At 40.3% G+C, this 24,681-nt stretch overlaps 1 protein-coding gene and 1 long non-coding RNA gene across 3 annotated transcripts in view; one reads left to right on the top strand and one right to left on the bottom strand.

Moving 5' to 3' along the window:
• Positions 1 to 2,589, bottom strand: part of KPNA4 (karyopherin subunit alpha 4) — a 54,409-nt gene extending 51,820 nt beyond the window's left edge. Inside the window, exons 1-2 of one of the 2 annotated variants that reach the window (XM_045811505.2) lie at positions 2,328 to 2,589; positions 1,641 to 1,762 (exon numbers count right to left, since the gene is read on the bottom strand). In XM_045811505.2, coding sequence (XP_045667461.1) covers positions 1,641 to 1,652 — 12 coding nt within the window. In that variant the 5' untranslated portion in view covers positions 1,653 to 1,762; positions 2,328 to 2,589. The remainder of the gene's footprint in view (positions 1 to 1,640; positions 1,763 to 2,327) is intronic. The other variant, XM_045811501.2, reaches the window with a different exon arrangement.
• Positions 2,590 to 3,214: 625 nt separating this feature from the next.
• On the top strand, positions 3,215 to 15,825 carry LOC148108435 (uncharacterized). Its single transcript, XR_015727926.1, has 3 exons — positions 3,215 to 3,361; positions 10,310 to 10,409; positions 14,026 to 15,825. It is a non-coding gene; the product is annotated as an uncharacterized LOC148108435 (long non-coding RNA).
• Positions 15,826 to 24,681: the final 8,856 nt, after the last annotated feature.

Consider the following 24,681-nt stretch of genomic DNA (forward strand, 5'->3'; position numbering starts at 1 on the left):
TATTAAGAAATTCACAGTAAGAGGAAACACCAATTTACCAAAAAAAAAAAAAGAAAAAAAAAACACCCCACACAAAAAACAAAATACAAAAAACGGAGGACCACTTTAGAACAGTTTGGCAATCCCACAAAAGGCTACACAGTTACCATATGATCCACTAATTCCACTCCAAGATATAAAACCAAAGAGAAATGAAAACAGGTCCACACAAAAACATGTACATAAATGTTCATATCAGCATTATGCATAATAGCTAAAGAGTGGAACAATGCAAATGTCCATCAACTGATGAATGGATAAACAAAAGTGTGGTACATCCATAGGCAGGAATATTATTCAGCTTATTTTTCAGCCACAAAAAGGGATGAGGCACTGTTAGATTTTTGTTATATGTGTGAACCTTGAAAGCATTATGCTACCTAAAAGAAGTCAGTCACAAAAGATCACATATTGTATAACTCCATTTATAGGAAATATCCAGAGTAGGCAAATCTAGACAGAGAGTAATGGGGAATAGAGATTGCTCATGAGTTAGGATTTCTTTTTGGAGTGATAAAAATGTTCTGAGATTGATTGTGCTAATGGTTGCACAATTATGTGAAAACACCAAAAACCACTTTAAATAGGTGCATTGTATGGTATATGAATTTCAGTTCAATGAAGCTGTTAAAAAAAATGCAGTAAGAAATGTAGGTGGGAGAAAGGACTAGAACTTGTCAAGCATCTAATTGCAATTTGGGGGGATTTTGTAACTAGTGGTATTTATGTTTTTAAATTTTTTAATTTTTTTCATCCTAAATATTGATATTAGCAAAAAATTTTCTTCATCACATCATTACACAACTAGGTAAATTTAATGATAAAATCATAAATTGTATATTTAAAGTGGTGATTATGGCATGTGAATTACCTCAATAAAAATGTTAAAAATTTTTTCATTAAAAAAAGGATCACAAAATAATGTCTCACATTAACCTTAAAACAATCACAGAATTAAGAACCACAGACCCAGATATTTAATAGATCCTCAAACTATGAAACCCACTAAAAACAACACAAACTACCTTAGAGATTGAATGGCTTTAACAGTTACTATCTCAGTCAAGCAAATACTCAAAGTTCAGAAACAGGAAACGGGAATTTGAAAATTTTAGTATAAAAAAGGACAGAAGAACAATATAAAAAATACTACTTGACCACTAATCTTTTAAAAGCTAAACTTCTGATTCAGACACAGGACGCAAGTATTAAAAAAAACCACACCGATTTACCTAGACTCTTAAAACTAAAAGGAAGAAAAGAAGTCTTTTATCAAAATTCTGTGATTTGTGTATGTGTTTTGCCCACACACCTCATGTAGCCTAACCACCTCGGGAAAAGCTGTATCGAAGATACTGAAGGTTTTTTTTCACCTTTTTAAAATAATAAAACGTGATGGTGCCATTCCATAGCCCACCCCATCCCCCACTACCACCACCAGCAGGTGGAGGGAAAGGATACTGTAGACTAGAGGATGACAGCTTTGTATAACCCTGTGGACTTTATATATAAGAATGCAGCTGGTGGTCTCTCAGGAGGGGATAAAGAGATTTGTGAGCAAGCTGAAATAAGGGGTATTCTTTGCCTGGAAGAGGGCACACCGTGAGCCACATCTTGAATCAGCTATATCCAGAGTAAAACACAGGCCGCTGGAAGGCACTGTTAGCATCACCAGGATGGCCTCTCACGCCGGGGGTGTTTTTTTCAACGGAGAAGTTGACTCCTGTAGTTTGGATATTGGGGGGAGGCAGGGGTAAAGCGGGAGTCGGGAAGACCAGAAAAAACGCCTTTAAGTGGAGACGACTCGGACCCCGCAGGGGAAGTTCCGAGCCCCACTCGGTCGCCACACACTCGTCCCCCCACCTCCCACTGCCCTCCTCGCAGTGCCAGACGTCGGGGCCCGGGGGAGAGCCGGAATCGCCGCCGCTGCCGGGGCTGGGGCCGCAGCCCGGCCGGGGCAGCGCGACACACGCACGCCTCCTCCGCACTCGCCGCGCCCGGCCTCCCCGCCGCGCGGCCCAGCCCCTCGCACCCGCGCCGGGCCGGCTCCCCCGGGCAGGCCTAGGCCGCGTCGGCCGTACCCCAGCACCTCGCTCCCGGGCGGAGGTGGACCAGGCCCGACACAAACTTCCCGGCGCGTTCGCAGAGGCGTCACGAACGGGCCAGCCCCCAGCGCCATTCCCCCGCGGCCCGGCGGCGGCACCCGCCCCTACTCCCCACACTCGGAGTCCCGGCGGAGATCGGCCCGAGGCCCACAGCCCCCACCCCTCCGGCGCCCCCGAGTTTACCTCCAAGTCGCGGCCTTTGTTCTTGAAATTCTTGAGCCGTTGGTTGTCCAGTTTCTCGTTGTCCGCCATGGCCGGGCCGGTGACTCCTTCCCCCGCCCGGGCCCCGCGGGATCCGCCCCAACCACCACGCCGCACCGACACTCCCAGAAACCGGGCCGCCGCCTGAGCTGCAATGCCCGCCGCGCCGCTGCTTCCTTCCTCCTCTCACCTGCCTCCGCCGCGGCCTTCTCCTCCTCTCCCCGCCCGCCCCCCCCGCCCTAACCCCAGCGCGACCGCAGCTCCGGCGAAGACAACTGCGGGGCCGGGCGGCGGCAACGGCGGCGGAATGTGCTGCCGGCTGAGAAGGGGGAGGCAGCCTCGATCTGAGGGCCCCGGAGCCGCGGCCACGCCCATCACCGCCAGCCCAGTTCGCCGATTGGCCAACCAGGCTCCGGTGCGCTCGACCAATCAAAAAGGACGATGGAGAGCGGGGGCGGAAGAGAAAACGGAAAGGGGAAGAGAGCAGCGTTGGGAGGAAGGGCCGGAGGACTGGAAGGCTGGGAGGGGCGCGGCGGGGGCAGGGTGGGGAGCGACCACGTGCCTCCGGAGCGCCGGGGAGGAAGCGAAAGAGAATTGGACGACTTGAGGGGAGGCGGGGAAGGGGAAGGAGAGGTCCGGGAACGAGTTGGTTTGCTCTTGTTGCGGGGCCGCCCCAGACGTCTGTGTTATAGGATTGAAGCGGAGTTGAAGTATTTTTTTCTCCGGTGCGCCTTCTCTTCCAGGGCATTGCTTGCGCGCTCCGTTGACTTTACAGGAAGTAGGAGCTGCACCTTGGCTCAGTGCGGGTCAGGGCACGCCCTCCCCCGTCTACCCGCCAAGGTCCATTCCCAGGCTGGGGGTTCCTGCCGTTTGAGGGCCGGGCGGCGGGGTTTGGACTGCAGGGGTAACGTGCGTTTGGGAGTCGCAGCGGAAAACGAGAGGGACAGTGGGCGGAAAAGGGAAAGGACGCGTTAGGCAAATCTGATTCATCACTTCAGACCACGTCCCCGCAACAGGTAGGAACTTGGGAAGCGCTGATTATCCGGTCATACCGCTTAAGTACTTCGTCTTAGAAAGTTAAAGAAGTTACTTGGCCACAAAGTACTAACTTCTGGAAGGCGGGGACTGTGACACCTGACATAATAATGTAGTATTGTAACTGTTGAGAAAGAAAATGAATTCCCAAGGATATACATTTCTATTAGGAATATTATTACTAGACGCAGAAATAACACAAGCTACGAAGGAATGTGTTCAAATATTTCAGAAAAAAGGGGGAAGCAAAGGGTTTAAAAATATATTTACCAATTAATAGCACCTCAAATGTGCAGGGAAACGAAGTAGGCAGCAAAAACTCAGGTCGGAAGGAAAGGGGGCGGTGTAGGAGTATTGGGTGTGTAAATTTGGCGCGGTATGGGGATTTCTTTCGGGAACTTTTACTCTTCGCCCGCCCCCTTCCCTCCCACTTCCTTACTGATATATATACCTTCAAAATTCTCAGTACTTTGTATACTTTGAGCCCTCTAGGGAAACAAAAGTTGTACCTGGAAATAATTCACACTGAAGCTTAACTCGAATGTAAATTCGTTGCCGATCTTAAAATATAAATGAAGTTCATTATAGATCCTGTTCTCCAAAGAATAATTTAATTGAAGTAACATTGCACACTGGAGCACTGATGTTTTCAAAATAAGTTTAGGATAAGAAAATTCAGTTGAAAAAATGGAGTGTGTGTTTTGGGGGGGTGTTCCACCATCATGGATTTTTGTTACTAACAGGATTCTAGAAAACAAATTACCGGTGAATTCCCACCCTGTGATTAGAAGTTAAGCTGTTAACATGCATGTATAAATGAATATTTTGTACTTCTTGCTATAAATTCCATGATAGCTTTCATGATGAAGTTTATAAAATTGTCATCCTATGTCTTTATTTCTCCCAGCTACAATTGGTTGTCTCTGGTAGTTAAACAACAACTTGAGTTTCTCTGCAGAATACCCCTAAGAGAAGGGTGTGATCACAGTTACCCACTGACAGAGATGCAGTACAAACAGGAAATAACCACAAAATGATTTAGTTTCTTTTTTTATTATTATTTAATGTCTTTATAAAGTCTTTCTCCCTCTCTAGACAATAAGTTCTCTGAAGTCAAGGAACATACTTGTTTTGTTCTCTATCAGATATTCGGCACCTAGTAGTACTTCGCATACGGTATGCCCTCAGTGACTATTTGTCAAACATAGGATCTGAATTTCAGCTTCTTTGAATGTATGTTCCATAAGTTAAAAAACAAGCCAACACTTCTTGACTAAGAATATGAATTGAGTTGTTACTGCTTTTAATTTACACTGGTCCTTTCTAAGAATTCTTAATTTCGTATCATGCTTATTCCAGGGATAAAGTTCAGAGAGTAGATCAGACATAGGCTTCGGGGCAGACCCCCCAATATGTTTAAAAAGAGTTGTGACACACTTTGCAAAGTGGAACAAGTATCCTTAGTTATAATGCTTAGGTAGTCTGTTTGCTGGCCTAAATTTTTCATTTGAAAATATCACTGCCTATTCTGTACTTCCGGTTCTTCCCAGACAGAACATACATAGTTTCTCAGAAGGGTAAAGAAGTTCTTCCAGGAGTTGGTAATAGCTCTAAATGCAGACTGGCAACCTAACTGGCAAGATACGGTAGTTCTAATTGTAGTTAGGAGATTTCAGAAATTGAACTTCCTGAGCTAAGGAAGTAAATGCAGCCATCAATACCATTTCAACAGACTTTTTAACTAATGTTTTTTGTGTATATGAAATATAGTTATAATCAAACTATAAAACCTATATATAACACCTGTTTTCAAATAGGATATTCAAGGTTAGGTAACTTCATATCCTGACTTATTACTACTTTAATGTAAGAAAAGTCTAAAATATTTTGGAGATACTTGCTTTCAATGAATGTGTCATGAGATTCTCCTCTTAGTCACTTTTGGAGTAAAGAAACTTTCTTTGTAGCAGAGATTTGTGAAAGGATTTGTGAAGCTTTAACAGGTTTTAGTTGATCAAATGTAATTTCAAAGAGAATTATAATTGATAATTCATTCAAGCAGTTTGTAGTATTCTCACGATACATATATTAAATTGAAGACTGGAGTGTTTCTTTACTGGTGAATTATGTATGATTTCTTGAGCAAAACTGGGTAGTGTATGCTGAAACAGGAAGCAATTTTATATGTTGGTAAATCCTAACTAAAATGTAATTTGTGGGACTCCTGGGTGCCTTCTGCTCAGGTTATGATCCCAGGGTCCTGGGATCGAGTCCCTCAGCAGGCTCCTTGCACAGCAGAGAGCCTGCTTCTCCATCCGCCTGCCACTCCCTCTGCCTATGCTCTCTCTCCTTCTGTCTCTCTCTGACAAATAAATAAAATATTTTAAAAAATAAAATGTAATTTGTGTTTTTTATAGTTGGACTGGTTTATTTTTTGCGAGAAAAATATTGGGCCTTTGGTAATACACTTTTATTTTCTTAGGAAAACATAGCTGGTCAGGAATGGGGGGCTTCAATTACTCCTTTTTATTGCCAGGACTTTTCTGACTTACAACTTGAGAACTCTGGAAAAAACTACTTTACTTTGATTGAAGTTCCTGAGTGGTAAAAGATGATGAATCAAAAAGCTAGCTGTGGGTATTAATTTGATTGAGAGAGATGAGCCACACAGTTTTAAGCTCAGTTTTGACTAATTAATTGGAGAAAACTTAAAATTCATGGGTACAAATAATTGATGACTGGTTGATATCTGTTTGTATTGCTACCTGGCAGACATGCCTAGATTTTCTAAAGCTTTTTCACTTGCTTTTTATTTGGGCCTAAAATAATGTTTTTAATTTTTAAATACTACAGAAGGAGCCATTTAAAAGCCAAATGGTCAAGAAGATTGATCATGTGACTTAGAGCAGTTTCTCTCAAATGGAGAGTTCCTCAGAACTCCCCAGCGTTAGTAAATGTTTGTTTAAAAAAAAAAGTTTTCTTGGTCTAACAATTTTAGGAACTTATAAGGTGGGTGGTAGTGGGAACTTTAAGACATTAGTGTTAAGCAGACCACTATTTGGAAACTTGAAATCAGCCTAGAATGATCACTATCACTCCTCAATTAAAAAATTTTGTGTTAATAGCATCAACTAAGTATAATGACTTACAGATTGGTAGTATTTCAGAAGTTTGCTTGGAGATTAGTTCTTTGAAATAGATCCATAGGAACACCGTCATGATTAGTGGGTAGATGTTCAGGTTAGCCCACAAAGGCTTATTTAATCTGTAAAGGACTTAGTGAACATCACAGAGCTTAATCGCATTATGTGGCAGTATTTCTATGAGGAAAAATTCGGATTTGCAATTTTGATCAGGAAGAGCACATCTCTTACCTTTGCCTCTATGCACCAGGAACTGTGTTAGGTATTGATGTTATAAGGGTTACGATGTTCCTTACATTAGAATTCCATGCATCAGACATTCTGCAAGTTCATATCACGGGTGCCTGGCCTAGCCTCTTACCAGTCAGACTCCCGTGGTTTCCAGTAGCCCACACTAGTAAAGAGGAAGCTTAGGATTCCAGGGACTGGTAAATAAGAAACTGGGGGTAGATGAGGTATAGGCCCAACTTCTTGCCCCAATACTTCTCACTTCAGGTAAGCTCCCTTACCCCTATTTTTTTTTTTAACTTTTTATTTCTAGATAATTTCAGATTCATAGGAGTTAAAAATGTACAAAGAGGCCCTACATACCCCTCACTCAGGCCACCTCCAATAGTAGCATCTTGTATAACTATAGTATACTATCCAAATCAGGAAATTGATATTAATATAATACACAGAGCTTATTCAGAGGGGAGGGAAGACATGAGAATGTAAAGAATACATGAAAGTATCAGGGGGTGCCTATATACTAGAATCTCTTATAACCCTATATACTTTATGATAAAGAATTTTGTAATGACAGTAATAATTATATTAAGTACCTATCATACTCCAGTTGTTTTATGTACATGAGATATTTTATTATTATCATTGTTTTTATTTGTATTCCTACTATTACAAACATAATTATTGAGCAGTTATGTGGCAGGCAGTCTTCTAAGCAACTGATATATATTAAGTCATTAAACCCTCACAGCAACACTGTAAGGCAAGTATGTTATTACGCACTTTACCGATGAGAAAAATTGAAGAACAGAGAGGATTAGTAACTTGTCCAAGGTCACTGAGTAAGTAGAAAAGCTGGCATTTGAACTGGGCCTGACACCAGAGCCAGCACTCCTGATTACCATGTAGGCACATAAACTTAAGTGTTCATAGTAACTTTTCAAGATAGGCATTATTATTTTAGCTTTTTAAATAAGGACCCTGAAGTTCAGAGAGGCTGAGCAACTTGCTCAAGACTCTATACAACTAGTAAGTGCTGGAGCCCCAGTTTGATTTCAGGTCTGACTAGCTGCAAAACTCCCACTGTTTCTAGTTGACCACTACTATAGACTGCATGTTTGTGTCCTAAAATCCAGGTGTTGAAACGTCATCCCCAGTGTGATGGTGTCTGGAGGTGGGGCCTTTGGGAAGTAATTAGGATAAAACCCTCATTGATGGGATTGGTACCCTTAGAAAAGAGGCCCCTGAGAGATCCTTCTGCCAAGAAGTTGGTGAGAAGATGGGGGTCTATGAGGAAATATGTTCTCACCAAATTGGCTACAGCCTTGATCTTGGACTTTCCATCCTGCAGAACTGTGAGAAATAAATTTCTGGGGGTGCCTGGCTGGCTCAGTTGGAAGAGCACGTGACTCCTGATCTTGGGGTTGTGAGTTCCAGCACCACATTGAGTGTAGAGATTACTTGAAAATAAAATCTTTTTTAAAAGAGAAAGACATTTCTGTTGTTTATAAGCACCCGGTCTATGGTATTTTGTTACAGCCGCCTGAACAGACAAAACCACCATGCTGCCTCCCTGGCCTGTAACACAGACCTCTCCTGGGCCTCTGTGATATTGTGGTTTATATTAAGAAATATGTATTTGGTCTTCCTCACGGTTCCTGGCACATAACTCCTAAAACCTTTGTAATTTCCTAAGTGGTAAGTTATAGAGGAATCTTTCCTTCTCAGCTTCTGAAATAGCTCCAGAATGAAATGGGTGTCTTTTGTTATTCATAACAAGCCCCTTTCAACCGCATCTGAGTTTATGTTAATGCAATGACTTTTGGAAAGTCCCTAAGGATACTGGGGGCTGGTTGCCAGGGGAACCAACTGTGTGATTAGAGGGTTGGAAATTTCAGTCCTACCCCCCCCTGGCCTCCGGGGAGGGGAAAGGGACTGGAAGTTGAATCAATGGCCAATGATTTAATCAATCATGCATACTTAATGAAGCCTCCATAAAAACCCAGAAAAGATTGGATTGGGAGAGCTTTCAGGTTGGTGGACATGTGGAGGTGCTCCAGAGAGATCTGGAAGCTCTGTGCCCCTTTCCCCTACTTTGCCCTATGCATCTCTTCCATCTGACCGTTCTTAAGTTATATCCTTTTATAATAAACTGGTAGTCTGGTACTTAAAATGTTTTCCTCAGTTCTATGAGCTGCTCTAGCAAATTAATCAAGCCCAGGGGTGGGGGGTTTATATAAATCTCTGATTTATAGCTGGCTGGTCAGATGTAAAGGTGACAGCTTGAGCTTGTGATTGGTGTCTGAAGTTGGGGGAGGGGGACAGTGCTGTCTTGTGCGGTTGAGTCCTTAGCCTGTGGGATCTGACACTACCTCCAGGTAGTGTCAAAACTGAGTTAAATTGTAGGACACCCAGCTGGTGTCACAGAATTGTTTGGGGTAGGAAAAAACTACCACACATTGGTAATCAGAAATGAGAATCATACTGTGAATAGATAGAAAGCAGAAGAATTTTTTTTCTTCCTAAACAGGCTCTAAAGAGGTCTAGTTCTGAATGCCTAAGGCAGGGATTCTCAAACTTAAGAGTGCTTTAGAACCAGCTGGAAGACTGAAAACCCAAATTGGTGAACTCTATCCCCAGAGTTTCTAATTCAGTAGGTCTAGGATAGCATGCGAAGATTTGAGTTTTTAACAAGCGCACAGGTAATGCTGATGGCACTGTTTCCTGGAACATACTTTGAAAAGTACTAGATCTGGCCTTACATCTCACGTACAAGGTGGTTTCAGCTTAAGGTAAGGACAGAATTAAAATAAGGATAAACAGGCTTCACAGCAATAGATGTGATGTGTCATACAATATGTCAAAGTATTACGCATGTAAAATGATGATTATATAGCTCTTACTAAAAAGTGTACCAAATAATATTGCAAGGACAGAATTTACAGGCTGATAATTGCCAATTTCATTTCACTTTTTAAACAGATTAATGCCATATTGTCCTGGGTTCCTTTCTGCTCTCAAGCTTTCCTCTTGAGTTTTCTCAAATGCCATTTTCTTGATGACATTCTTCTAAAAGACTGGCTCCATTGAGCCTGTGAGTCTAGTCCAAGTATCTTGTTGTTAGCTTAAATCTCACATCCTCTGCCACTGCCTCCCCTCGTTCCTTAAAGGCTCAGGCCTGTGTGTCCATTCTTGAGTCACTCCCCAAAGAGGCAAAACTTCTCTTAACTGTTTTTCCTCTGCTCAACTGTAGCCCGTTTGCCAGACATTCTGGTTTCCCTCTACTAGCCTCCACCTCAGGGCTATGCCCTCACAGTTACGGTCAGGAGTGGAGTCCCCTGCCACACCTGCGCTGACCTCCAGGAACCATCTCTGATACCAACAAAGAAATGCAGAGTTCTCCATGGTTAGTCACTCTGTTCAGGGTGGATTCCCTCAAAAAAAAAAAAAAAAAAGAAAGAAAAAAGAAAAACCTAATAGTGCTAATATACATGTAGTTTCTTAAACTGAAAATATTAAGTGTTTTTGATTTTTATTCTTTTCTCCATGTTCAAACAGTGGCAACTTATATTGGATACATAGAATACATCGAATATCTTTATGGTGTTTCTCTCATTTGCCTTCTCTCCATTCTCTGCTACCATCCTCTGTTTAAGAGGTAAGAATTGTTTCATGTTCATGATGTCTCGGAGTTAGAAGACAGCGTATGTGTTATCTAGGCCAACCACCTCATTGGTGCTTGAATTCTCACTTCAACGGTTTCATCAAGTACAACACATTCATTAATGGAGAGCTCAATATTTCTTGAACCATAACCCATTCAGTCTTCAGATGATATCATTATAAAGTTCTTCATGTCAAACATATGTATACATAATGTCACTTAAAAAGTCATTGTGATATTTAAGGCTGAACCAATTAAGTATCTATGGAGAATACAGAGGGCAAGTGCGTTAAATAGAGCTATTTTTTGCATTTGTGAAAATGATAGATTTCTACAAGCTATAATATTTTACACCTATGTTATGGGTCCTGTTTTGAATTTTGAGGATAGTAGTGCTAGTCAGACTAATGAAAATCCTCATGAATATGAACGATTTTAATAACTTGAATAAGGACAGAACTGATGCCCTAAAACAGACAACTACCTTAATAATCACATATGAGGACTCTGATGTATTTATTAGTTGTTTTTATCTATTACTGAGCATAGATTACATGTGACATATGGTGCCATGTATGTACATATAATTCAGGAAGTTGAATTAAAAAATAATACAAGATGGAAAACTTTTAAGTATAGATTTAGTCTTGAAATTCACAGTACCTCATAGAATTTATCAGCTTTCTATTTATAGTTCTATCACTATCTTATACAAAACCCTGAAGTCTCTTAGAGAACTCAAATAGCTTCAGCAGATTCTCCAGATGCCTGTGAGGTCAAAGGTCTGTAGCTCCTGGTGTGTTATTTAGACTTTGACTACTGATTACCTTATGATGGACTGCAGAAAACTATTTAACAACAAATCTCTCATGTTTTTCTCACCCCTTCCCATTGGGTTGAATCCTGAAAACCTTTGTCCTTTCACTTAGTACTTATTCCAACATCATTAGGCTCTGTTAAAAGTTTTTGTCTTTATAACTAATGAAAATCAGAGCCTGGTAGGTGTTAAACCATCTTCTTTAGAGCCCATTAAATACTAAAATGTCTCATTCTCTTGCCTTTTGGCTTCAACCCTAAGATCTGCCTAATCAAACCATGATGTTACATGGCAGAACATAAGCTACCATGCTGATCCCAAATTAGACCTCCCAGGTTTTTAGTTCTACTTATAAATAGAAGCATCAGAGGAAGCATTTAACTTGTAGACAGCTAAGTCAACTAATAACTAATAATATTATTTGGTTAATTCAAGGATATCACAGAACCACTTAGAGCAATAGAAAAACATCCATGCATGGGTGGCCTAGGAGACCTATTTAATTTCTAGAAACAGGAAATTCCTTTATATTCGTTGTCCTTTTTTTCTTTTACTTCCAATTGCCACATAAAAAGAGGAAAAAATTACCCAACATTTATCTGTCCTGATAGTCATTATCATAGGACCTCATTAAAAGTCATTAAAATTTGCCACAGAAATGTCTTTCGAGAGTTGTACATCTCTGTCTCATTGAATCTCTGCTAGTCCTCTTGGAGGCACTCTTGTGGCATGCGAAGTGATCCAAAGGTTACACCAGCAAATTGTTAAACTCAGCACCTTTACTATGCTAGCTTCTTTTAGGAATAATTTAAACACACTTTGGATTGCCCTTATCACAAAGTACTGCTCTTATTACAATACCCAAAATAACAGGAGTGGGGTGGGGCAGAGATAGACAACATGTATATCTCTAACCACCTGTTCATATGTTACCACTAGTGTAGTGTATGTCTTAGTGTAGACCATACAGTGTAATATATGGTACAGTGTAGTATATATTGAAGTGTAAAGCAGAGTGTATAGCCAGGGTCAGCTTCAAGAGCATGCAGCTTACAGAGTCTCACAGGGCCCTGCACTTAGAAGGGCCCCACACTTGGTTTAATGCTGAGTTGTCACCATCTTGAAATTTTTTTTTTAAAGATTTTATTTATTTATTTGATAGAGAGAGAGGCAGCCAGCGAGAGAGGGAACACATGCAGGGGGAGTGGGAGAGGAAGAAGCAGGCTCCTAGTGGACGAGCCTGATGTGGGACTTGATCCCAAGACCCCGGGATCACGCCCCGGGCCGAAGGCAGACGCTTAACGACTGAGCCACCCAGGCGCCCCCATCTTGAAATTTTTTTTTCTTTACAAGGGGCTCCGCATTTTCATTTTGCACTGGGCCTTGCAAATTATGTAGTCTGCCATGAATAATGCAGTGTATATTCTTCTAAATACCTCCCTAACCACAACTCTTTTTAGCATGTATTCCTTCAATCTAAAAAAAATTTTTTAAAAAGGCTGTAAAATATTTCTATTTCAAATGTAAACAAGTAATGTAAATATAATGGGATCATACTATATAGACTAGTTTTACTTTTTCATTTAATGTATTAGGGAGGTACTGAAGAATACGCTCTTTTGTATGGATAAACCACAATTTATTTAACTCCCTACTGATAGACACATATGTCTTCTGTTCTTTGCTGTGATGGTGAACATCTTTGAATGTACATCTTTGTTCACTTGCCCCACTATTTCCCTGGGATCAATTTCTAAAAGTAGAATTGCTGAGTCAAAGGGTATGGACATTTAAAATGTGATACATACTACCTGACTGTTCCTCAAAAGATTACACTAGGTTATATCAATCTAAATCCCACCAACAGATTATAAGCACCATGGTTGCCCCATATTGTTGCCCCCATGCTAGCATAATACCTCACCTTCACCCTCTGCCATTATGGTATTGCTGGCATTTCTAATGGCATTAACCTGAGTTATTAGATCACCAGGATACCACTGATTCTGCTAATATGGAATGGGAGTTTATCAGTGCACCTATCAAAGTGCATACCTCTAGGGAGAGATTTTGTAGAGGTCTCCCTAGCCGACTACTTGAGGCACTCTAGGCTCCCAACTTTCTTTCAAAATAAGGGTTTTGCGTTCCACGTGTCACATTCAAGGATGTTGCTAAGTGCTCAAATAAACTCTCAGGGCATTGACCTTGCTATTTTTCTGCTCTTAACCTCCCCAACTTTCAAAACCTTTTTTTATTTTAGATTTTTGCTGAAGTGGTGAGAGACTCATACACAGAATTTTCATTTATCCTTTGCCCAGATTCCCCAAATGTTAACATTTTACCACATTTGCTTTGACATCCTCGCTCTTTCTCTGAACTCTTTTAAAATAAGTTACAGGCATGATGCCTCTTTACCCCAAATATTTTAGGTTCATTCTCTTATAGAATCACAGGGTATTTATCTAAATCAGGAAAATTGATTCAAATTGTTATTTGTACACATTATTTAAATTTCATTAATTCTCCCAATAATTTTATAGAAAAAGAAGAAAAAAATTTTCTGGTTCAGGATTCAAACAAACCAAGATCACATATTACGTTTAGTTGTCATGAGTCCCCAACCACACATACTTTTTTTGTTGGTCATTTTTTCCTAGATAAATACTAGGCTGATGTAAAAAAAATACTTTTTGGCAACCTGAATTTCAAAAACCTGGTTGGTTAGTTTTTTTTGTATTTACATGTTTTATTTTATTTTTATTTTTTTAAAGATTTTATTTATTTAATTGACAGACAGCCAAGGAGAGAGGGAACACAAGCAGGGGGAGTGGAAGAGGAAGAAGCAGGCTCTCAGCGGAGGAGCCTGACACGGGGCTCGATCCCAGAACCCCAGGATCACACCCTGAGCCGAAGGCAGATGCTTAACGACTGCGCCACCCAGGTGCCCCTGTATTTACATGTTTTAAAGTAAAGTTGCTTAAAAAGGAAAAATGAGATCCAAAAGTTAAAAAGGTGGGATACTGACTATAAATAATAGAAATCTGTAGCAGTAAATCATTAACAGCAGTAAAAAATGAAAATTTCAAAATGCTTTTACGAATGTCCTAAGCTTTTAAGAAAAGTCTTCTCAGGGCTTTTCTAAAAAGATTGTCACATTTACTAATAGTACTAGGTACTGAGAAGTCCTATTTGATTACATACATGTAAAATGACCTCTTAGTTCCTAGAGAATGTAGGGAGTGGCAAAAAATGAAATAGATGTAATGAGAAATGAGTAACCTCTGGAGATGAGGGCATTTGTTCTCTCGCAGGAAGACACCAGCAGCTTTCTTTTCTCTTGATTTTTTTTTTAATTAAAACCAAAATAATGTGAGATATGTTGCCTGAGTAGATCAAAGCCTGAACTATGGTTATCACATGAACAGACTTCCTGAGGCTCTGAGGATTTTGGATAGTTGCTATCCACTGACCTGGGAGCTTCTACAACTTAAAGATGAGTCCATAAAGAAGGTGCAGATGGGTATTTCACTTATTAAACATTCAAAAAGTGATCACTGCCTGTCCAAAAGCATTTTAACCACCCGGAATGAAAAGTCATTAGGCTATTACTTGTTCCATTTTACAAAGGGGGAAGCAGAGGCACAGAATGATATAGCAATTTGTCCAAGGTCACACAGCTAGTGGGTAGCTATGAAACTGAGGATCTCAAGGGAAGACCTATAGGGACCAGGGTGGTTTAAAGCCACAGACTCTCAAAACTGACCCGTTTGTTTCACCTGGAGGCTCACGGTGAGGAAAAAGGGCTGGGCACACAATCAAAATTCAGTAGGATGGGCACAGTGAAGAAGGAGAGAGAAGGTCCAGACTACTGTGGGAGAGGGAAATACTCAGGAAACCTCGAAAAACAAACTGCCCTATTTTTAACAACCGCAGTTATAAATGCTATCTGAATCAGCCTTCCTTCTTCAAGTTCAAGAAACCTAAATTCACATAAAAATGAGCAATAGAAAGATATTAAGGTCTGATGGCATTTGAAGTTATAAGAAAAAAGAATAAGGCGTATAAATAGCATCCATATAGACAATAAAAGCATACCCGAAAGACATATTCAAGAAAGCAGGTCCAAAGCACTATATTAGTTCAAACTGAGGTTAAAATACATGAAGAAAATTACATAAGAAATAAAAGACCAAAATAAATTAGAATTCAAAGAAGAAGTAAAAAAAAAACCCCAGAAAGAATTCGAAATTAAAGTAGCAGAGTTAAAGTGACCTCCTTGAGAGCCTGGCTCCAGGGCTCCTGCACTGTGGACCCAGCACAGGCCTCCTGTGGCAGCTGCCTCCAGGTTTATTAATAAAGGTGCTAAATATCTTTACTTTTAAAAGTGGCCTTAAAATATTTTTTAAATAATAAATGTTGTGGAACAATAGCTAAATTGTGGAAGGAGCTGAGATGCCCTTCAACAGATGACGGGATTAAGAAGATGTGGTCCATATATACAATGGAATATTACTTAGCCATCAGAACGATTACACAACATTTGCAGCAACATGGACAGGACTGGAGGAGATTATGCTAAGTGAAATAAGTCAAGCAGAGAAAGACAATTATCATATGGTTTCACTCATTTATGGAACATAAGAAATAGGAAGATCGGTAGGAGAAGGAAGGGAAGAATGAAGGGGGGGTAAACAGAAGGGGGAATGAACCATGAAAGACTGTGGACTCTGGGAAACAAACTGAGGGCTTCAGAGGGGAGGGGGGGGAGGGGATTGGAATAGGCCAGTGATGGGTATTAAGGAGGGCACATATTGCATGGTGCACTGGGTGTTACATGCAAGTAATGAATCATGGAACATTGCATCAACAACTGGGGATGTACTGTATGGTGACTAATATAACAAAATAACAAAATAATAAAAATAATAAAAAATAAAAAATAAATAAATGTTGTGGAATAATTTTAGTAAAGATGCTTATTTTTAATAAAATATGAACATTTAATTTCGTGGCTGAATCTGTAGAGAATTATAATTTTAATCTTAGGCCCTGTCGTTTCCATCCAAAGACTGTGGTGCCTTCCTATGCTAAATGCAATTTTGTGAAAAGTGAGTAAAGGTTTTGGAAGCCAGAACCATAAAAGTGGCAGCAATTCCACAATATGTTATGGAGACACTACACTTATGTAGAAACTCACTCAAAATTTATTTGAGCAATCTTTTGTAACATCATATTGCATTATTATGAATTGGAATTTTGCCATCATAAAGGTGTGGGAAATATGTTTAGGAAAAGGGTGCTGTTAGCAGAAGAACTGAATGGAGAACTTAGAACAATCGTTCTCAGGGTGGGAGACCATGTGCAATTTTAAGAATACGACTCTTGTTTTCCTAATATAATAGTTTTTTTTAAAGAATTTTATTTATTTATTTGAGAGAGAGAGAGAACCAGAGAGATCACAGAGGGAGAGGGAGAAGCAGACTCGCCGCCTAGCAGGGAGCTCAATGCAGGGCTCGATTCCAGGACCCCAGGATCATGACCTGAGCCGAAGGAAGATGCTTAACCGACCGAGCCACCCAGGCGCCCTTCTTTTCCTAATATAACCCAAGAAAATTCGGCTTGATAACATCTGTTCAGTTGGGGGATGAGTTATGCTACTGTGAGAAGGCGCTATAATGAAACAGAGTAAAATCGGACATAATGATACAGACCCTGACGTGTGTGCGTGTGTAGAGGTGGACAGGTGCAGGCTTGCTATATTCAATCACTGTGGTAAATTTTCCAAACTAAGAGTACACAGGTCGAGTCCATCCTGCCCTAACTGAAAACCACAAATATGAAATACTAAGGGGAATTGGAGAGATAGCTGGACAATGTGCAGAGGTTATGTATTCTAGTGTAGATAATCCTGCGAAGTTTTCCAACCCCTAAATTTCGTTACACAAAACATCAAGTTAAACTCATGTTGAAAAGTCTTAAAGGAAAACCAATGACTTTGTCAGCAAGTTGTTTTTAAGTTCCCCCAACTGGTTCCATTTCTCTGAAGCAACATAGGGCTGATGGAGAAGAAAATGTTTTCACTGGATTTTGATGAACACAGAGGTCCGAGACTCTGATTTGGACTGCTCCAGAACAATTTCAGATCCAGTCTTTGGATCCCTGAGTGGGCCTTCCTCACTGAGAAAGGAATGAAGGTGAACTAGATCTCTTTGCCCACTATTCTTAATAAGTTAATTTATTAGTACAACTGAGCCACACATGAGCACAGATAACATTAGCCAATTTATCTGGGTTTCATTTCTGGGTTGAATTTGGACCCTGGACTCCAGGTAAGTTGTGCCTGCTTTGTTATCTAGCCCCTTAAACTCAGAGCCTAACACAGACAATTCTCACCCAGTGGCTGAATCCTTTCATGACTTATCCAGTTCTCTGCCCTTTAAAAAAAAAAAAAAAAAAAAAAAAGCATTTTCACTGCTCATGGCACATTCATTGGAGCTTGGAGGTTAAGAAATGAGACAATTGGGGCGCCTGGGTGGCTCAGTCGCTGAGCGTCTGCCTTCAGCTCAGGGCGTGATCCCGGAGTCCTGGGATCAAGCCCCACATCAGGCTCCTCTGCTGGGAGCCTGCTTCTTCCTCTCCTACTCCCCCTGCTGTGTTCCCTCTCTCGCTGGCTGTCTCTCTCTCTGTCAAATAAATAAATAAGTAAAATCTTTATAAATAAATAAATAAATAAATAAATAAATAAATAAAGTTCTTAAAAAAAAAAGAAATGAGACAATTTAATTCAGTTTGACTCAGCCCATTTTATTTCTTGTTAGCAGCTTTAACAAAAAGTTTGTTGGGGTACAATCAAAATATCTGACTAAAATGAGATTTGAATCATGAAGAGTCCAGTTTATTCTTGATACCATGACCCTGGGAATACAGAAAATTAACTTGTTCTTACTGACTATATAGATATTTGGCTTTGTTTTTATGTAATACAACAGAGAATTTTATAGTAAGGATATCAGGGGGCGCCTGGGTGGCTCAGTCCGTTCAGCATCTGCCTTCAGCTCAGGTCATGACCCCAGAACGAGCCCTGCCCCACGTCTGGGCTCCCCATTCAGTGGGGAGTCTGCTTGTCTCCCTTTCCCTCTGCCCTTCCCCCGTGCTAATGATTGCTCTCTTGTGCATTCCCGCTCTCTCTCGAATAAATAAAATCTTTTTTAAAACAAGGAATATTAGTAAGTTCTATGGAACTTTGGGGAAAGCACTATCTTCGGGGCAGATATTAAAAAACCTACTTACGTAGTTTTTAAAAATGTAGAGTGTTTTTTTTTTAAGTTGTGGTTTGTGGTTAATTGTAAGGTAATAAATAATGCACGTGGTAAAAATACATAAAGAAAATCAAATAGTAGGGAGTTATCAAGTAAAAAATAAGTCTTCCTCCCAGATCTGCTCCCAATCTTTAAGCTTCTCTCTAAAACGAGACAACAGTTTCTGAAGCTAAGGCGGTGCGTTGACCCTTGTGCAGCTCAGTATTAGTCCTCCAAGGACCTAAACGAGCCACGTCGGCCTACAAACCTCAGCACTGGTGGAAAGAGCCACACAGCACTGGTTTCCTGAGAGTCACCACGGGTGTTTCTTACATGCAAGGGGATATAATCCACGGTTTATAAATCATTGCGCAGTAAAAATTAGAATGCCCTGTTGTGGATCATTGATAGGTACCGTTCAGGTTACAATTTAACCATGCTAAAGAAACCAAACTATGGAAATAAACGGTAATAAGTGAAACATGCGTCAGAGATTTGAAACAATTTCATTTTAACTTATGGTTTATGGAATATTCTCCATCCCTCAGTGTTATAGCATCTGAACGACTGTTTAAAGTAATTGTTATCCTTGACAGAATAGGAGTTTTCAAAGAGATAGGTGTGTTAAAGATAAATCCATTTTCTATTTTTATAAGCCTAATTGTAAATGTTTATCTTCACATTCATTCACTGATTTTTAATATATTTTTTTTTCACATAAGAAATTCCTAATCTTCTCATGGTCAATACCTGCTTGCCTTTGATATCTGAAAACAACAATTCTAAATTATGGTGAATATAGTCTCCCTTTACAGTTCATTGTATTAAGCTACAATCCTAGAGAGAACATAGAATAGATATTTTCTGTAAAAAAGTTATGTATGTTCTAGATAAGTTTTTTGGTTGTATTTTGATAGCCCAGAACCCAGTATTTTGTTAGTGTGATCTGAGTTATTTCTTCCAATGCATTTCTCTTAACACTTATCTATACCAAATTCACTTGTCATATTTCTGCATTTTTACAGCCATTATTGATCTTAAGTATGTTTTACAATCCACACTATAAACATTCCTTTCTTTTCTTTTTTTTTTTTAAAGATTTTATTTATTTATTTGACAGAGATAGAGACAGCCAGTGAGAGAGGGAACACAAGCAGGGGGAGTGGGAGAGGAAGAAGCAGGCTCACATCGGAGGAGCCTGATGTGGGGCTCGATCCCATAACGCCGGGATCACGCCCTGAGCTGAAGGCAGACGCTTAACCGCTGTGCCACCCAGGTGCCCCTAAACATTCCTTTCTTTATCCAGCAGACATTAATTGAATATCTACCATGGCTCAAAGGTGGATAACACATAGTGCCATTTCTTTTTTAAGTATTTAAAAAAAATTTTTTTAAAGATTTTATTTATTTATCCAAGAGAAAGCGAGAGAGAGCACAAGCAAGGGGAGGGGCAGAGGAAGAGGGAGAAGCAGACTTCTGGGAGCCCGATGTGGGGCTGAGGCTCCATTCCAGGATGCAGAGATCAGGACCTGAGCTGAAGGCAGATGCTTAACCGACAGAGCCACCCAGACACTCTGACCTAGAGCCATTTCTAATAGCCTCACAGTTTGGCTTGAGAGGTCAACACTCTCATGGAAAAGCAAAACACACTTGAATGAATCAATTTTATAAAATGTTAATACAGAAGATATATTCACAATCTGGACATGGTGAAACATAATAATAACGTTGGCAGAATAAGCTTTATTCTTCCTTAGAGAAATAGTCACTTGCTATCCTCAGATAATTGGATAAGAGCTCAGAAATATTCTTCTGTTATATTCAAAAGAACAATGCTTGGTCATTCATGATATTGTGTTCTACAAACCCTGGAAGAATTGTTTGGTCCTAGTTTGAAAGGTTTTACTCTTTGGTAGCTACTGTATCAGTAAGGGTAACTGGGGGTACTTCATTTGTTTAGTACCAACTTGCTAGAGTTGATTATGGAGAACACTGCCAAACTAAGATAGTGTCCTTTGCATTTCCATTCAGAAATAAATTGTAGAAAAAGGCCAAAGGTTGCTCTGTAACATCATGGTCTGCTCCTATAGCAGATATACTCTACCTCTTAACTGTTAAGTCATATTTTGTATTGAAAAGCAAAAATCATGTGTTTCAATTATTACCTAATCACTACAATCTTTTAAAATTGGTGTAACGGGGTGATGGGCGTTAAGGAGGGCGCTTGATGTAATGAGCACTGGGTGTTTTACGCAACTGATGAATCACCAAATTCTACCCTGAAATTAATAATACGTGATATGTTAACTAACTTGAATTAAAAGAAAACAAAAAAGAAAACAAAACCACCACAGGCAAAAGAAGGGAGCATCTTGCATCTTTTAACTGACGCCTCTTGAACTTCCCCACAAATCTATTCCCATTTAGTTGTTCCTTTTATCAGTAAATGGTAACTCTATCCATCCAGTTGCTCATGCTAGAAACCTGGTTGTCATGCTTGAAAGTCCCATCTCTTTGTGAAGGGTACTTCACATCCAATCAGTGACCTTTCTACTTCCAAAATACTTGTTGAATTTTGCCCACCTCTCTCCATCTCCATGGTCACTGCCCTAGTCCAAGCCACCAAGTAGCTCTCTGGATGATTGTGAAAACCTACCCACTGGCTGTTCTCTATCCACGCTTGCCTCTTCTCCAGCCCAATCCTCAACAGCCATGAGAGTGACAGTTTAAAGAGAGATCACATTATGTTATTTGTCTTAGTCTGTTCTGGCTGCTGTAACAAAACACCACAGACTGGTTAGCTTATAAACAACAGAAATTTATTGCTCACAGTTCTGGAGGCCTCCAAGTCCAAGATCAAGGACTAGTTCATAGCCAGCACCTTCTCACTGTGCCCTCACATGGCCGAAGGGCTAGGGATCTCTCCAGAGAGATCTTTTCTATTCAGGAAGCCTCAAGACCTAATCACCTCCCAAAGTCACCACTTCCTAATACCATCATCTTTGGGGATTAGGATTTTATATATGAATTGGGTGGAGGGGTGACCACAGTGGTCATTTCTCTGCTTAAAATCTTTAAGTGGCTTCTTAATGTAAAATTTTAAAATCCTTAACATGATCTTCCAGGTCCTACATAATTGTTAGTCATTTTTGAGCTCTTGTTCACCATGCCCCAGCCATACAGACCTTCTTTTTTCCTTCCATATCCCTGAAATTCCTTCCCATCTCACAACCTTCCTACATGTTGTTTCCTCTGCTGCCTTGTCTTTTCACCACCTCTTGGTGGTGAAACCCTTCTTTAGGTCTCAGCGTGAATGGCACTTTTCCTTTAATTCTGATCCCACAGGCTAGATTGGATTCCCCTGTTATACTTTCCTCAAAGAGCTCTATTCTTGTTCTTTGTAACAGTCAGCAATAATAATTATATGGTCATTTGTGTAATTATTCATTCAACGTCTATCTTTCCCACTATTATAAACTCCATAAGGGCAGAGACCGTACCTGTTTTTTTTTCACATTTTATTCCAAGTCCCTAGAACATTTCCTAGCACAATAACTGTTCAACAAATATTTGTTGGAAACAAATGAGGATAGATACCAAAACATAGTAGAGCTTAATCTATGAGAGTTTTAGTATTAAAAGTGAGTCTATAATCAATCAGTAAGAAACTAACCAATTAGTTATCTTTTCTGAGCTTTGATAGCCATATACTATGGCCTAGTCAGCTTTGTACACATCAAATACCCCTGTCTTGTTGAGTCAAATACAAATGTTTTTTAAATCTTTCTGTTTTATTAATTTTATTTTGTTTTTTTTTTTAGAGAGAGAATGTGCATGAGTAGTGGGGGGAGGAGCAGAGAGAATCATAAGCAGGCTCCACGCCCAACTTGGAGCCCAGTGTGGGGCTTGATCTCATGATTCCAAGATCATGACCAGAGCTGAAATCATGAGTCTGATGCTTAACCAACTGAGCCACCCAGGTGCCCCTGTTTCTGTCTCTTTTAAAGCAGTCACAGAGTCTATCTTGTCTGGCCTTCCACTGGGAAGTTTTTTTGAATCTCTGAGAAACTTCACCATGCACCCCTTCTCTCTTGCTGTGGCTCTGGCCAGCATGTTTTCCTCCACTGTTGCTGACCTCTCCGGGCAGCATTACCTGACACTCATGAAGGGAGCCACCTTGTCTTGCTCTTAGACTCCACCAAGACTATTCTGATTATTGCATCCGTGTCTTGGTTCTCAGATTTAAGTCCACATACTGCTTGCCAGTGATGTTGCTATTGTTGGTGCTCATCATTTCCATTTACCAGTCTTCCTTTACTTGGTCCCAGTGTCATGACATCTCAATATCTGGAAAATTGTTTTCGTTGGAAATAAATGAAATTATTTTTCTTCTCTTCCAGGTCATTTGAAACATATTAACAAAAATGGTCCTAACATCCTTTGGGCACCACTGTGATACCTCTTCCTAGTTTTTATCTCTAAGCCAGTTCCCTATTGCGTAGGGCAGACTGTAAGGAGGCCCCGTGATCTCTACCTCCTGGTATTCATGTCCTGTGTAATCCCCTGCCCTTGAATGTGGGTGGGATCTATGACTTGCTTCTAACCTGCAGAACACAGTAAAGGTGATACTTGGTCACGTGGGTGTGATCACTTACTAGGGCTGTAACATCTATCTTACTGGAAGACTTTTCTTGCAAGCTGCTGTGCTGTGAGCTTCCCTAAGGAAAGAATCATAGAATAAGGAAATGAGCACAGCTTCTAGCCAACAGCTAGCAAGCAACTGAAGATCCCAGTCTGGCATCCTGAAAGGAACTAGACGCAGCCAACAACCACATAAGTGTAGAAGTAGATCCCTCCCCAGTCGAGTTGTTGGTGAAAATCCAGCCATAGCCAACACCTTGACTGCATCTTGCAGAGGACCTAGTTAAGCTGTACTCTAATACTTAACTCACAAAACAAAGATAATACTGTGTGTTGATTTAAGCCACTAAAATTATAGTAATATTGTTATGCAGCAATAGATAATAGATGTATTAAAATACATCTATCCTTGGCTGAAATGCTTTTCTGACACACTATTTTCCCATCCATTTTTTAATACCTTTCAGCATGGAATTTGGTCATAATGAATTTTGAGAAAACAGATATTGTAGCTTTCTTTTCCTACATGTAATTATTTACCTATAAAAAGTGTTTATACAATGGATCCTTGGCATGTGCAGATTTCATACCTGCCCAAGAGTGACTTGTGAATTTACCGTAGTTCTTTTTTTTTTTTTTTTAAGATTTTATTTATTTATTTGACAGAGAGTGAGCACAAGCAGGGGGAGCAGCAGGCAGAGGGAGAGAGAGAAGCAGTCTCCTCGCTGAGGGGGGAGCCTGATGTGGGGTTAGATCCCAGCACCCTGGGATCATGACCTCAGCCAAAGGCGGACGCTTAATGACTGAGCCACCCAGGCGCCCTGAACTTGCTGTAGTTCTTATATTCACCTTTTCTGAGGTGAATCTGGATTGGCCTGACTACAGGAGCAGTCCCTTTGCTGAGGTGTAAGCCTGTCCGACCTCCCTTGTCTGTATTGCTCTACTTATCTCACAAGCATTAATGTTCACTAAAAGCTTAAAGGAGTCAGTTAATACTTACCATTTATGTTTGTGGCACTTTTGGGGAGGATTCACACGTGTAGTGGAATATACAGACTTGGGGTCATGCCCATTCTAAGACTGATCCTTCCCCAACGTCACATTTTGATGGAGCTATGAGGGTCTTGTAAGACTAGATTAGGTTCTCCCGTCTGATCCCATTTAAGCAAAGTCCTCATGAAATGTCATGCTTCATTTATTGAAAGTTTTCTTTATAGCATACTACAATTTTTCCTTCTTTTCCAGATATTATGCTATCTTAATGATACTCGTTAACATTGGTTAATGAGCCAAAGAGAAAATTCTTACTCTTAACTTAATAAATTATTCCTTTCGGAAACTTTCCATTTTAAAGTTCTGTGAAGGAGGAACAAAGGACCTTCACCTGAAGATATTTAAGTACTCTTCCATCAGATACAACTGATTTTTTTGTCATAGAGGGCTAGAGTGTTTCTCAAGAATTATCCAGACTTATGGCTCCACCTCTTTCTCCTTGATGTAGATGAACCAT

This window comes from Ursus americanus, chromosome 20 (assembly GCF_024610735.1).
Source record: "Ursus americanus isolate L20-20 chromosome 20, mUrsAme1.1.p, whole genome shotgun sequence".
NCBI classification, from domain to species: Eukaryota; Metazoa; Chordata; class Mammalia; order Carnivora; family Ursidae; genus Ursus; species Ursus americanus.